This window comes from Zonotrichia albicollis, chromosome 2 (assembly GCF_047830755.1).
Source record: "Zonotrichia albicollis isolate bZonAlb1 chromosome 2, bZonAlb1.hap1, whole genome shotgun sequence".
Taxonomy (NCBI): Eukaryota; Metazoa; Chordata; class Aves; order Passeriformes; family Passerellidae; genus Zonotrichia; species Zonotrichia albicollis.
In genome coordinates, this window is record NC_133820.1 from 21,751,931 (window position 1) to 21,765,098 (window position 13,168).

The 13,168-nt window shown below is 38.9% G+C and overlaps 1 protein-coding gene across 4 annotated transcripts in view; it reads left to right on the forward strand.

The window, feature by feature from the left end:
- The window catches only part of DMD (dystrophin), a 1,146,493-nt gene that overhangs the window by 158,887 nt on the left and 974,438 nt on the right, over window positions 1-13,168 (forward strand). Inside the window, exon 1 of one of the 4 annotated variants that reach the window (XM_074534570.1) lies at window positions 12,162-12,447. The exons of the other annotated variants lie outside the window; for them this stretch is intronic. Within the exon in view, the coding sequence (XP_074390671.1) occupies window positions 12,405-12,447 (43 nt within the window). The 5' untranslated portion in view covers window positions 12,162-12,404. Of the gene's footprint in view, window positions 1-12,161; window positions 12,448-13,168 lie in introns of those variants that run through there. 4 annotated transcript variants of the gene reach the window in all.

The window sequence follows — 13,168 nt, forward strand, 5'->3', positions numbered from 1 at the left end:
TTAAAAATGCTAGGGAGTGCGTTCTGGCCCCATTCCTTTTTATCATCTGTTTACAGACTTTTTTTTTTCCATCAATTTGTCTAACTCTGGTTTAAACCAGCTGATAAACATCTGCCTCCATAAACTCCTTGTACAGCAAAATCCAGAAGTGGGTAGCCCACTAGCTGAAGAGCTACTTTCTTTTTGTCTTTTAAACCAATTGTGCATCATACACCAAGTTGTTGTATTACAAGATTTGGTAAATCATTTCCTTATGCAGCTTGTTCTCACCTTCAGGCTTTTCAAGACTCAGTCCTATCTCCCTTGAGCCTTCTCCTCTACAGAGTGAAGCATCCCAGCTCTCTGAGTGTGCTCCAGCACCTTGATTGTTTCCAGCTGCTCTTCTGTAAGTGCACAGCATCCTCCTGGAGGCCAGCACTGCACAGCCCTTCAGGCATGATCCCACCACAGGCTCCTGTGGCACCACAGCCAACCCCTCTGATTTGCCCCCAGCACACGTGGGGAAGAGCAGTATTGGGTCAGTGTAGCATTCACATTCTCTGAAAAAAATCACTTTGCTCATGATTTTTCTCCTGGGAAGCTGAGAAGCCTCAGAGAAAAGGAAAACAATTCTTATCTCATTTGCTTCTCCTGTGTTGTGCCCATGTGGGATGTGTTTGGAGATTGTTTACCCAAGGTGATTGCTTGATTGGATTCCGGTGTGAGTTGTTTTGACTCTTTGGCCAATCAGGGCCAAGCTGTGTCAGCACTCTGGAAAGAGTCACAAGTTTTCATTATTATCTTTTAAACATTGAGTAAGTAACCTTTCTGTATTGTTTAGTATAATTTAGTATAGTATTCTTTAATATAATATAGTATTATAAAGTAATAAATTAGCCTTCTGAGAACATGGAGTCAGATGCATCATTCCTGCCTTTGTTGGGGCATTCTCTGCAAATAAAATGGGTCAGCTTTCTTTGTCCACTGCACATTGAGAGGATGATTTGGGAAAGCTGTCAGGGATGGTGCCAGGACCCTCTTTTGAGAGTTGTACCTGCCTATTGGGCCTCAGTTCCCCTCTAGCATGGTTTAATGATTAATCCCTCAGGCTGTTATGCTCCTTTGCTTGGTGTGCATCCCCTGGGCAATCTCTTCCTCCTCCTCAGGTTCAGAGGACTTGTTTGCTCATTCACCCTCCCCTCACCTTACCTTGGAGACTCTTCTGTAGTCATTCTTTACATGGCAGCCAATTCTCCTTAGCTCTCAGTGATTTCTGTTGTCCTCACAATTCCTGCTATATCTTTTTAGTGATAGGGGAAGCAAAACAGCCCAAAGTATTCAAAGTGTGAACACCTGAAGACTTTAAATAATACCATAATGATATTTTGTATGTTGCTCTCTATTTTTGTCATAGTAATGGCCAGCATTTGATTTGCTTTTTGACAGCTTCTAAGATGGAGTTGGTATTTTCATAGACCTTTTATAACTCCAGGATCTCTTTCCTGAGTGGTAATAACTAGTTTGGAGCTCATGCTGAGTACGTAAATTTGAGATTTCTTTTCCTCCCCATATTCTCAATATTGAATTTCATCTGTCTTTTTTATTGCCCAGTTGACACTCTGAGGCTCTTCTACATCTCTCTGCAGCCAACTTTCCTTTTTTATTCACTTGAATACCTTAGCACTATTAGGAAACTTGAGAGTTGCCTTCTTTTTCTAGATCCATGTCATGATAATCAGTATATCTTATATGTTGACCAGTCCTGGTTCTGATCTGTGATACTCCTGATGACATACACATTTGAGAAAGCTGAATGCTTTTGGCACCTGTGTGTTTCAATGATTTGTTTGTTTATGAAGTGGCTCTCTTATCCTGTGACATCATTGTTTCTCGAAATTCTTTAATGAGGCAGTATTGAGAATTTTTAAAATTGAATAAAACAAGTTTCCCTGTACTGTGTGTGCACTGAATCATTCAAAGAGCCCTGCCAGACAGATAATGTGTGATTGCCCCTGTAAAACATGTCTCCATTAACTCATATCTGTGTCTGCTAATTATATTCTTTTGCATTTCTGAAAATTAGACTGATGCCATGATTAGACATACTGGGTTTTAGTTCCAGAAGAGGTTTTTAAAGAATGGGCATTGCATTTGGTAGCTTTTACCCAGCTGATGCTGAAACAGCTTTACATAGTAGCTGAAGTACTTATTGCATTTTCTGATTAATTTTATACTTGAAATATGTGTCACCACCATTAAATCATTTTAAGTCTATTTGTATATTTTGGCTTAAAAATATTTATTTTAGTTGTATTGGCAGGCATTGATGCATCTGCATTCTGGTCAAGTATATCTTTTTGAAAAGTTTTATACGAATATATTTATCAAACAGGGAAAATAAGTAATTGAAGTGATTAAAGAGTGACAGAGTAATTTAATCTGAAATATATTCTGTTTTTAGAATGGAAGGAAGAAGTCATATTTTTTCTGCATTAGTAGGGAATAAATCAGGTGTTTACGTACAGGCCATTTAAAATGTCTCACAGTGACTGGAACTTGTGGCTGGGGCTGATGGTTCTAACCCAAAATTAATAGAAGGCCTGTGCCTTTAAAGATGAGTGAGTATAGGCCAGGCAAATTATCACTAAGCACCTAAAATAATATTGAAGAAATTTAGTCATCTGCAACTGTCATAAAACCTGCAGAGGTTGTGACCAATACTTCATTCACTGAGTCTTTGTGCTGCTGTTGTCCTCCATATGGGATATGTTGCTCTGTCTTCCATAGACTGATGAATTTTAGAGATTTTAAATTTAGTTTACTTTTTCTAATGTTAATGTCATTTAGTTGTACTTATGTAACAAGCATAAGCCAAGACTTATTGCATAAAAATAGTTTGAGGTGCATTTTACTCCTGTGAAAGTAGGTACTAAGGCTGTATTTTAGTGGGTCTGTTACAGAGAAGGCTGCAAAAATTTCTGGTTTTCATATTAGGAACCAAGCTGCTCCAGTTTTGATCTAAATTACATTTTTAAACTTACATGAAGTGTTTTTAAGGAAGCAGTTGTTTACCCACACCACACAATCCCTTTGGACTTTTGTCAACACATGGGTCTGATGTGATCAGCATTTGTAAGATGCTGCATAGGCAACTAACAGGCTAAAAAAGCCTCTAAACAACATACCTGTAACTGGTGCATTGAGTAAATTAAATATTTTTGAGCAATTAAAATTTGACATAATTTCTCAGAGAACAGACTTTTTATGTTTCAAACTCCTTATGTGGACCTTATCTATGTTCTTACAATAAAGTCACTTTGCTGTTGCTTATCATTATTGATTCCAAAAAAATAGTAATTTTTTCCCATCATCTGTCCTTTTCCTGCATTGTAAAACATCAGTGAATTCAGTAAATTTTGCACATCTTTTTGGTATCAGTGAATATCTTCACTTAAATGAGTGTATTTAGTAAGATTAAAATCAGCAGAGAGCAAGGGAGCGCCGTAAAGTTCATCTTGTATCACTTCAGTCTGTAGTTTCTTTCCAGTGTTTGGTTCAGATCCACAGGTAACTTCATTTGGCAGAGGTTCCATTAGTAAGGAGCTGGATGTAGTGACTTCCCAGTCTTCTAAAAAGTCCATGCCTGCAGGTGGAATGTGTGTGTGTCTCCAGAAAAGCTACATGAATTTTAATGCAATGTATGCAGTGGTAATGGCTCTTACACATTCCAGTCTGTAATCAGAGTGACTTTGAGCCCTGAACCATCATTTTGGTCTCCTCTTCTGTACTCCAAGTACTACTTTATTAGCTATGGAAATATTTAGACAAATCTGAAAAAAAGCACAAGTCACTCTGTACTTATCTCTGAAATAAATTACCTTTTTAATATTTATTTAATTTTAGTAAGATTTTGCCATTTTATTATTTTGCTGAATAGCATGTGTAATTTGCCCAGTAAAAACTTATAAATTTTCAAGAATAGGGAATTTTGCATTTTCTTCTCTACTAGAAAGGTTGAAATTATGCCTGCTTTCAACCGAAAGGTCAGGCACTACCTAAACTACTTGACAAAGCCTGTTGTTTAAACAAAACACTTCAGTTCACCAGTATAATTCATCAGGAGCTGAGTATCACATATTTTGTGTGATAATAGGATGGAAAACATTACAGGTAGAGAGTCAGACAATAGATAGATACACCTGTCTTTTGAAAAGACAAGAGTACCTGCTGTTGCCAAAATAGAAATGAAGTGTACCTCTTGTGTTTACCAGCAGATAATCATATTGTGGCAAGCAGGAAAGACTTCAAATGCAGAAAGAAAATAACAATTTTTTCAGGTTTTGAATTATTTTTTCCTTATATGTTAGAAGTAATAATCAAACATTGCTCTAAGGAAATATACTAGCAGATCTTTGGTGTTACTGATCTAATCACATGAAAATATTATGAGCACTCTGCATATTGAATATCTAATCTCCTTAATCTTATAGTGCTGTGGATTGTATGTATTTGAATTTACCTGAGAGTGAAGAAGTTTCTTTTGGGTCTAATGATTCATCTGGTTCTAGAGATGTACTAGTAACCCTGCCAGAATACAAGAAAGGAAAACATCAATATGATTACATTTAAAAAGGAATTTCATTATAACACCAGATTCTTTCATAGGACAATAATCTTGAGCACTTTTTAAAAATTATTTATGTTTCTACAGATTCAATTACCTCTTTTTAGTGGGGAAAGATGTCATAGTGATGCCATTACTCAGAATTTATTGGCAGTTACTTATAAAGCAGTCTCATCCTGGCTTTGTGCCGTTCTAATCAATGTTGGCCAGTTTGGCAGGGAACTGGTCTGCAGCACTAATTGTATCCAGTATGCCTTTTGCTTTAAGTAAAATGTCATTGGTTTTATTTTCTGTAGGTTTATTTTTACATTCCCTTAGCACATTTTTGTGTTTAGAAACCTATTTTTTAATCACAGTTCACTTGCAGCAGCATCATTTTGCAATCATCTTGCCATTTGTAATGTCATCTCTGCAGGCTTGCATTAACTTCAGTTTGCCATCATCTTGATGTACTAACCTGCACATAGACCCGCACAGAAATAACTTAACATTCATCCTGGTGTGTGCAGTGATGTTTCATTAGACTTGAACTAACAGAATTTTGTCATCATAATTTGCTGTCATAATAGCCCAGTCTTCACAGATTTAATGTGACAGTCTTTTGCCACTGTAACTAAGGCTTTGAGCAATTGTCATCCAGGGACACTTAGGATGAAATCAGTGTAATTAAAACACAGATTCTTAATAGTACTGCACTTTAAACAGTTTGTCACCTCTCAAACAATAATTAAGCAGGCTAACAACACTTGTTTAGCTTGTAAGTGTTATTTTCTATGCAGGAAAGGGAAACAAAAAGGGGAAATTGAACAATGAGTGACTGGCAGAACTGTTGATAGAATCTGGGTTTCCAGATTGTCACTGTGTATTCCTGTATCCATTGGACTTCTCTCCTTTCAAACACAATTATTTTGTATATGAGATGCATGCAAACTTGAACTCCTTATGACTGGTCTTATTATCTAGTCTGTAAATCTTGTGAGAGAGAGTTACAGAAATAAAGAGATGAAAGGCATTTAGATTTCTTCTGCTGCAAGGGTTGAGATAGATCAAACGCACTTTGTTATCCTTGAAAAATTTGTTAAAGTTTTCCTTCCAAGCTTCAACTTAAAAGGGTTTGGTGACCTCTGTGTGTATATCTTTTCATATGTGTAAGTAACTTTCTACTCCCACAGTTTTCTCCTTATATCAAATCTAAGTTGATTTCACCCTAATTACGTCCATTTCCTTGGCATACATGAAAAATAATGGGGTGTTGTGATGTCTAGATGCTGAAAGCCAGCAGCTATGTACTTCTTCGCCTTTTCCTTCCAGACTAAACATGTAATATTCCCTCAGTCTTTCTCTGCAAAGCAAACTGCCTGTTTAGATATTGGTGATTCTAAGTGCTCTCCAGTTTATCTGTGGCTTTCATAGAGTGTTGTGTCAAAGCTGGACAGAGCAGAGACTTTGGCTGGAGCAGAGTAAAGCCAGGGGAGGACGTGATGGGGTGCCTGGGGTAGTGTAGGCGGCTGGCACTCAAGTTGTGTTTCCCTAAGAAAACTGTGTTTATGTGAGCAGCCAGCACATTTGCTCTGCAAAGTGACCTTGAATTGTCTTTGGCAGAGCTGAAGCAGCTTCCCTGCAGACCTAGGTGAATTCTCTGTCTCATATGTATGGATTGTTGACTCTGATTCATAATTACCTCCTATTGATATTCTTCGCAATCAGCTTGGCATTTTTTCCTCTGCTTCTTACATATTGTGTTTGCTTTTGTTTTTTAAATACCTGATCCCTTCTAGACTAAATTTGTTTTTGTTTGCAGTTGTTTGTTTTCAGCCAGAGAAACTTTTCTTAGTAATGACACGTAGACCTAAACAGTGTTTTCAAACATATTCCAATTATCATTCACGTTTCTCTGTTTAACTTCTTTCTTCTTACTGATGAGGTTTTATAATTGTCTTCAACTTTGTGAAATTGGGTCCTCTTAAAAGAAGTATTAAATGTGCACACGCATACATTACTATTGCCACTACTTGTGCGTGAGTGCACTTGCTCTCTCTGACATACATGTAGGCAAATGTGTGTGTACAAAAACTGGTCAATATTTCACCATTTAGATGTGGTGTAAGTAATCAAGTTTTTATCAGTTGCATTTAAGCATTGTGGAGTCTGGGATGACTTCCTTGGTGACTTGGAATACAGACTTCCCTTAAGTGAGTTGCAATGGCAATAAGAATTGGGTGAATTTCACATGTTTTGGGCCCACCCTGAGAAAACAACTGCACCAAGAAGTTCCCTGCCCAACTGGGGAACCTGTGGTTCTGTGGTCCTGTGCTGCATCTTACTGCTGGTCTGTGGGCTCAGATTTTCTTCTGTGGACACTGAGAAGGCAGGGAAAAGAGGGACAGTCTGACCTTGACCTTTCATGGTCTGGGCACACAACCAAGGGTGAATCAACAAAACAAAGCTAGAGAAAAACACCCCTTTGCCCCACCAAGGGCAGTTTGGGGCAGGAGCCTGTTTTAGATACTCAGATGCTTTCCAGATCACTTTCAGGATCCTTTTTGTGGGTTACATGAGATGCTTGTGGAGATTGGAGTGAGTTACATGCCTAAATCTAGAGAAAGAAATACTAGTTAATAAGATGTTCTCCCTTCTGGTCATATCAGCCTCTCTGGAGTGATTAAGACCAACATTTTAAAGACATAAATGAGTAATTCTAATTCCTCTTTATTACTTTGATTCCTACTTCATATATATCAGTAATTAAAATCTTCTTTCTCTTCTCTTCTTGGTACTCTTAATATTAGTTTTTATATAATTTGCTATCCTTTTTTGCACTTTCCTTTGGATGCCTCCATATATCTTCTGAGTAGTCTGGTCCAAATGACTCCAGTAAAGACTGATTTAATTTCTGCTGGGCTGAAAGTTTCTGAAAATGGGAGAATTGACAGGGTTTGAGAATAAAGATATAAAAAGCATGGACATGCTTTTCTCCTAAATCTGCCTGGGACCTTGCACCAAAGACAGATCCACTGGGTGAAAAGGATTGCTTGTTCTTTAGCTGAAGCTTTCCAGAATGGATAGTGATTGTTTTCTGAGAGTTACTTTTTCTCTTGAACTAGCAAGAAGAAAGCCCACACTGCTTTTTGCTAGATGCTGTGCAGAAGAGATTAACCCCTATTTCCCAGTAGCCATGACATGGAGGAGAGAGCTTTCCTGGGGAGAGCACAGACTGCAGTGAACCAATATGTTGGTTCCTATGCTAGAGCATGTCTGCAAGCAAAAGTGTTTCATGACACAGACATAAAATGATTTTTTTTTTACACAACTTGCATATGAGAGGGCTTTGTCCTTGTATTGGCTACCTATTTTCTGACTAAAAACTTATTTTAATATATATTTTACTTTCAAAGCTAAAAGCTACTACTTCCTTCAGAGATAAGAGCAAGTTTTTTGTCTTGGTTTGAAGATTTTTTGTCTTTTATTTTCTGTAGATCAAATAAACAAGAAAAAGAACCCCTTTGCAACCTGTACTAAAATCTTCTATGATATATTGCTTTTTGAAGTAAAAATAGGCTAAGAAAAAAAAGAGGGAAGTTCTTCAATGGCTGACATTGGAAAGATTTTTTTTTCTTTTCTTTTCCTTGTCGATTTCACAGAGAAATCAGAAGCTGCCTGTTTACTTCTGTTGTGATAAAGCTGTCGAAGATGTTTTTTTTTCCCTCTGATGCTGACATGCAAGTGGTTTGTGTTTGTTTTGGTTTTTTTTCATGACAGGAAGTGAATAATAAAAAGAATCAGAGCCAATATACCACCAGGGCAAAAACCCCACACTGCACATTAGTGCTTGCAGGAATCCCATCCCGGTTCTCCCTGCACATCAGTCCCACAGTCTCTGGAGCTCAGCACTTCTTCCCACACAGACAGATGTGATAGATTTGCAAATACTGGCAAGAGCACAGAAGCATCCTGTTATGAGCTTAATGGCTGAACAGAGCAACAGGCTTGGACTGCCTTTAATTTTTTTTTTTTTTTTTTTTTTTTAGGTCAACATTGGCAGTGATTTAAAAACAGGGTGGAATAAAGGTTGAAATGCTTTCTGAAATTATAATCAAAATATCATTTGTCTCAGGTTTATGCTGTAAGCACTCTCTCTGCCTGATGTTGAGTTGTATTGGCAAACAACATGTGCCACTGGGATGTTTAAAAACTCATAAGAGGTTTGTAAATCAGTTCTGTGCAGCATGCTACCAATTTGTTATTTTCTTGTTTTATCTGTTAACAGGAAAAGAGATAGACAATACAAATGGCAATATGGTGTGCTCTGCTTTGTTGGGGGTTTGTTACGTGCTTGTGTCCTGGTAAATTACAGCAAGATGGTGGATTTGTTACTCTGTGGATGTCATTAACATGAAGTGATTTGATTTATTTTTTGTTGAATTGGGGACCTCTCCTCCCATATCAATTATGTCAAAAGCATCATTTTCCAATTGTGTTCTCTTTTTTTTTCCCTGACAGAGAAGTCCTGAATTTTAATGTAGCCCTTTATTATGGCGCAGAAGAATCAGAGAACTGAGAACTTGGTCCCCATGTCCAGCCCATGGTTTGACCATTATCCTCAATCCTAACTTTCCTCTGGTTTAGCTTACTGAGACAATAAACGTGGCTGCCAAGTTTGGATGTTGAAATCCATTTCTTTTCAATAGTCACACTGACATGGGCTGAACCCAATCCCCTAAATGGTTTCTGAACAGGCAGTTTATTGTTGTCCTTGTTTCCAGATTGCTGCTGGCCTCCTCGGCGTTTGCTCCACCTCTGCATTTCTGTCACGCTCATGTTGCTGGAAAGGAGATATTTTCAAGTTTATCAATACTTGGGCTTTGAAAGGACTTCTCAAGCAGGGAAATAAACAGCCTCTGTGTGTAAAACCTTTGTTAATGGGTGGCTGAAAGTCACCCAAACCATTTCTGTGACGATGACAATTTTCTTTCATTTAAGCCATTAGTGGTTGTGGAAGAGTAAGGCAACATTAAACTAAAGCTGACAGCAATCACTGAAAAAAAATACCCATTTTTATCATTCCAGATTTTCTACATTTTCCAGATTCTCGGTGACTTTGAAGCTTGTTCTTTTCCCTTGCAGCACAGGCACTGTAGTCTCTGAGCACAGAGGTCAGAGCCTGCTACCTGCAGCATGTGGAAGGGAGAATGAGGCAGGTGGTCTCTGACCACCAGCATTTGTTGAGTGTACAGTGATTATCTGAATAAAATAAAGCTACAGAGAAGCTTTGCCTTGTTCTCTGTTGTTGAAGATAGAGCAAAAAGACCTTACAAAAACCAAAACCTGGTGTGTCAAAATGCTCCAGGCTATCCCTGAAATCTAAGTGCTGGCTAATAGGCGTAAAGAGATATATTTTAAACACCTTCAGTAGCCTGGTGTTTCTCAGTGTTAGGCAGTCACAGCATTCACAGCTGCTGAAAAGAATATTAAGTTTTTAAGAGCCCTTCAATTTCTTTGCATTCCCCCAAAACCACCACCACCACCAAACCCAGCAATCCAAACCCAACCAAAATACCCAGTATATTTGAACACTCACTTTTGTTATTTCTCTGTGTGGCTCACCACATTTTTACTCTTTCCTAACTGACTGGAGGAGCATCAATAGGGGAAGGGAAATTGTTTGTGGGCTGAAGGTTTCTGCCCTCCTGTGAATGAAGCAGATGTTCACTTGAGGCCACCATGGTTTTGAACTCCCCCAGTGTAAAGAGAGGAAGCAAATACGGATTTCCTGCATGTGGAGGATTGTTGAATATGTAAGTTATTGCAAATATTGCCACTAGGCACTTCTTTGGGCTATTATTTTGGAAGAAAATGCTGGGTAGCACTGCATTTCTTGCAAAGCCTGATCCAAATATGCTTCGATGGTCTCAAAGCCATTGTCAGAGAGGATGAATAATCCACATGAATTTTTGTGGATTGCAACTAAAGCTGGGTGTAAGGCAGACCACAGGTCTCTGTTGAGATTAAGGCCTTGTGATCAGATTTAGAAACAGAGATTTATGCTCCTGAAAGTTTTAGAGTAAAGGTTTGTCACCTTGAAATGAAGATAAGCCAGGAAGATCACAGTTCTGCTATCATTTTCCTTCAAGGTAACTTTCACTTATAGCCTTTAAATATGTTACTGGGCCTCAGTTACTGACAGCATGTGCTATTAAGGGTGACTTTAGGTATTTTAAAACAAAGAAATTGCACAATAAGCGGTTCCTTTCCTGGGTTTTCTCAGTCTTCTTCTCCCTCAAATAATCAAAATGCTGCTGCTGTTACAGTGCGCTCTGTTCCGCTTCAGATTATTTTCTACATCAGTTCATGACTTGCAGTTCCTGTGGGCTGCAAATTAATCCTTAGCAGTCTCTTGGAGTGCACTGTACATCCAGGTTCTTCAGTGTATTAATTTGACTATCAGTGTAGAAAATGCCAGTGGCTGTAAGATTATATTACACACTTAATTTTTGTGTTTATTTTTCTGTGTAATCCAGGAAATTACTTATAAACTTATAATCAGCATGACTAGACACATTTTTCAGCTTTAAAACTAAAAAATACCACTTTTCAGGTTTTTAAAGATAGATTTTTAAAAATGGACAGCATAAGAGTGTTTCTTTAAATGACTCTTCAAATGAAACCATTTACATGATTTAATGTGGCCTGTCTCTAAAGGCTGTACATACTGCACAAAGTACATATCATAGAAAGCAGCCTTATAAAAATCTGGGCTTGGGTGAAGGATGCTGCAGTCTTTTTCCCAAGTATTGTGTGGATGCCTCTTTTTCCTTCCTGTGCAAACTAAGGAGGCCTGGCACTGAGTGCAGGGGGAGAGCTTCAGCCCAGGCCCCACCTGTTTGGGATTTGGGACAGAAAGGATGTTTCCACTGTTAGGAAGAGAAATAGGCAGCTTGTGAGCACTCCTTCCTCTGCCTCCTCTGCAGCTCCGGGGCTGTGTACAGCATTAGAACTGCGTGGTTTTGGTGGGAGTGGAAAAGGTCAGTTGTAAGTCAATAGTCCTGGGGTTTTTTTGGTTGTTTTTTTTTTTTTTTTTTTTTTTTCCTGTTTAAGCAGCTACTGACTTACCACAACTTGTGTTAACATTTACACATTTAGTTTGGTGACAACGCTGTTTTAGGGTTTGTTTATTTTTTCCCTGCTCAGGAGGGAGGTTGAAATCCCAAAAGTCAGGGAGGGTTGCTGCTCCTCTCCCAAAAAAAGGAGGAACCTGTCTGGGGATGGGCTGGGGGTCATTTGCTGGGAAGGAATCAGATTTGTTTCATAGGGCTCTCCAGGGAACTGTGCAAAGGGAGCATAAATATCTTCACCCCGCTTTGTAGCCTGAACGTTCCTTGGGAAGCTGCAACCCATAATTTAAATCCATTGCATATGCCACCCTGGAAGCAGAGCCTTATACGTCGAGTGCATGGGCTGTCCTATTATGGGAAATCAACTTTGTTTTGAAGGGGAAGCACAGAGAGCATTGCTTCTGCGCAGGTCCTGGAATTTGAAACATTTCGGGGCCTCCAAAGAGCCCTGGCATTAGTTCCCATGCCGGCTGGGTGAAGTGAGGATCCTGCCTGTCCCTGCCTCTCCCTGCCTGTCCCAGCCCGGGCACCGCTGCCCTGGGCTCCTCTCTCTGTGGGGACACAGCTGGCCCTAAGCAGGGACAAGCCTCATCCAGCTAAAAGCCACTGGAGCAGCAAAATTGGGATATACTTTGCCAAGAAATATTTTGCTGCTGTTTTCTTTTTCCTCTGTTTTGTGGAGAGATTTCATGTCTGCTCACATGCTTTGGTATGAGGAAGTGGAAGATGATTGTAAGTATGAACAGACTGACATAATTTATCACAATATTCACTTTGACAGAGCAGTGTAGTGCTGCACAGCCCACTAACAGCATGCATTTTTAAATGTTTGTTTTCCAAGTCTAAACTAGGAGAGCACCTGAGGGGGAAAATAAAGTGATTTTTTTGTCTCTGATAGAGGGCTAATATCCTTTACATTATATATAGAAGTCGTCATCCTGAAACAGTACCCAGCTCTCCTTTGAAGAAAAATAACACTTTTCTTTCTGAAGTTCAACAGTTATTAAAGCATGGGGTTAAAAAAGAGAGAATTGAGGGGACACACCAATACACTTGAAAAAAAAAATAGTGTCATTATTCTAATAATTTGGCAACACATCAAAGGAGTAATCAGTTTCTTTGAACTTTAATGGCATATGCAGTTTCATTGCCTAATATTAACTTACAGAGTAAGGGAGCTCTTCTCTGGTTGCTGAACTGTCTGGTATCAGCTGAATGAGGGGGTGTCAGTTTAGTTCAGAGCGAGCAGCAGCTGAGCTCTCCCAGAAAAAAAACAAAAACCCAAAAAGACCCAGGCATCTTTGCCAGACTTGCACTTGTTTGTTGGTGTAAAACGAACCCCTATGTGCAATATGAAGGAATACAGAGGATGCCAAGAGCAGGAGACAGAGAAGAGCCAAGAATGAAAGAATGACAGAGAGTTTTAAAATCCATCTACCATGCTCCCAGATGA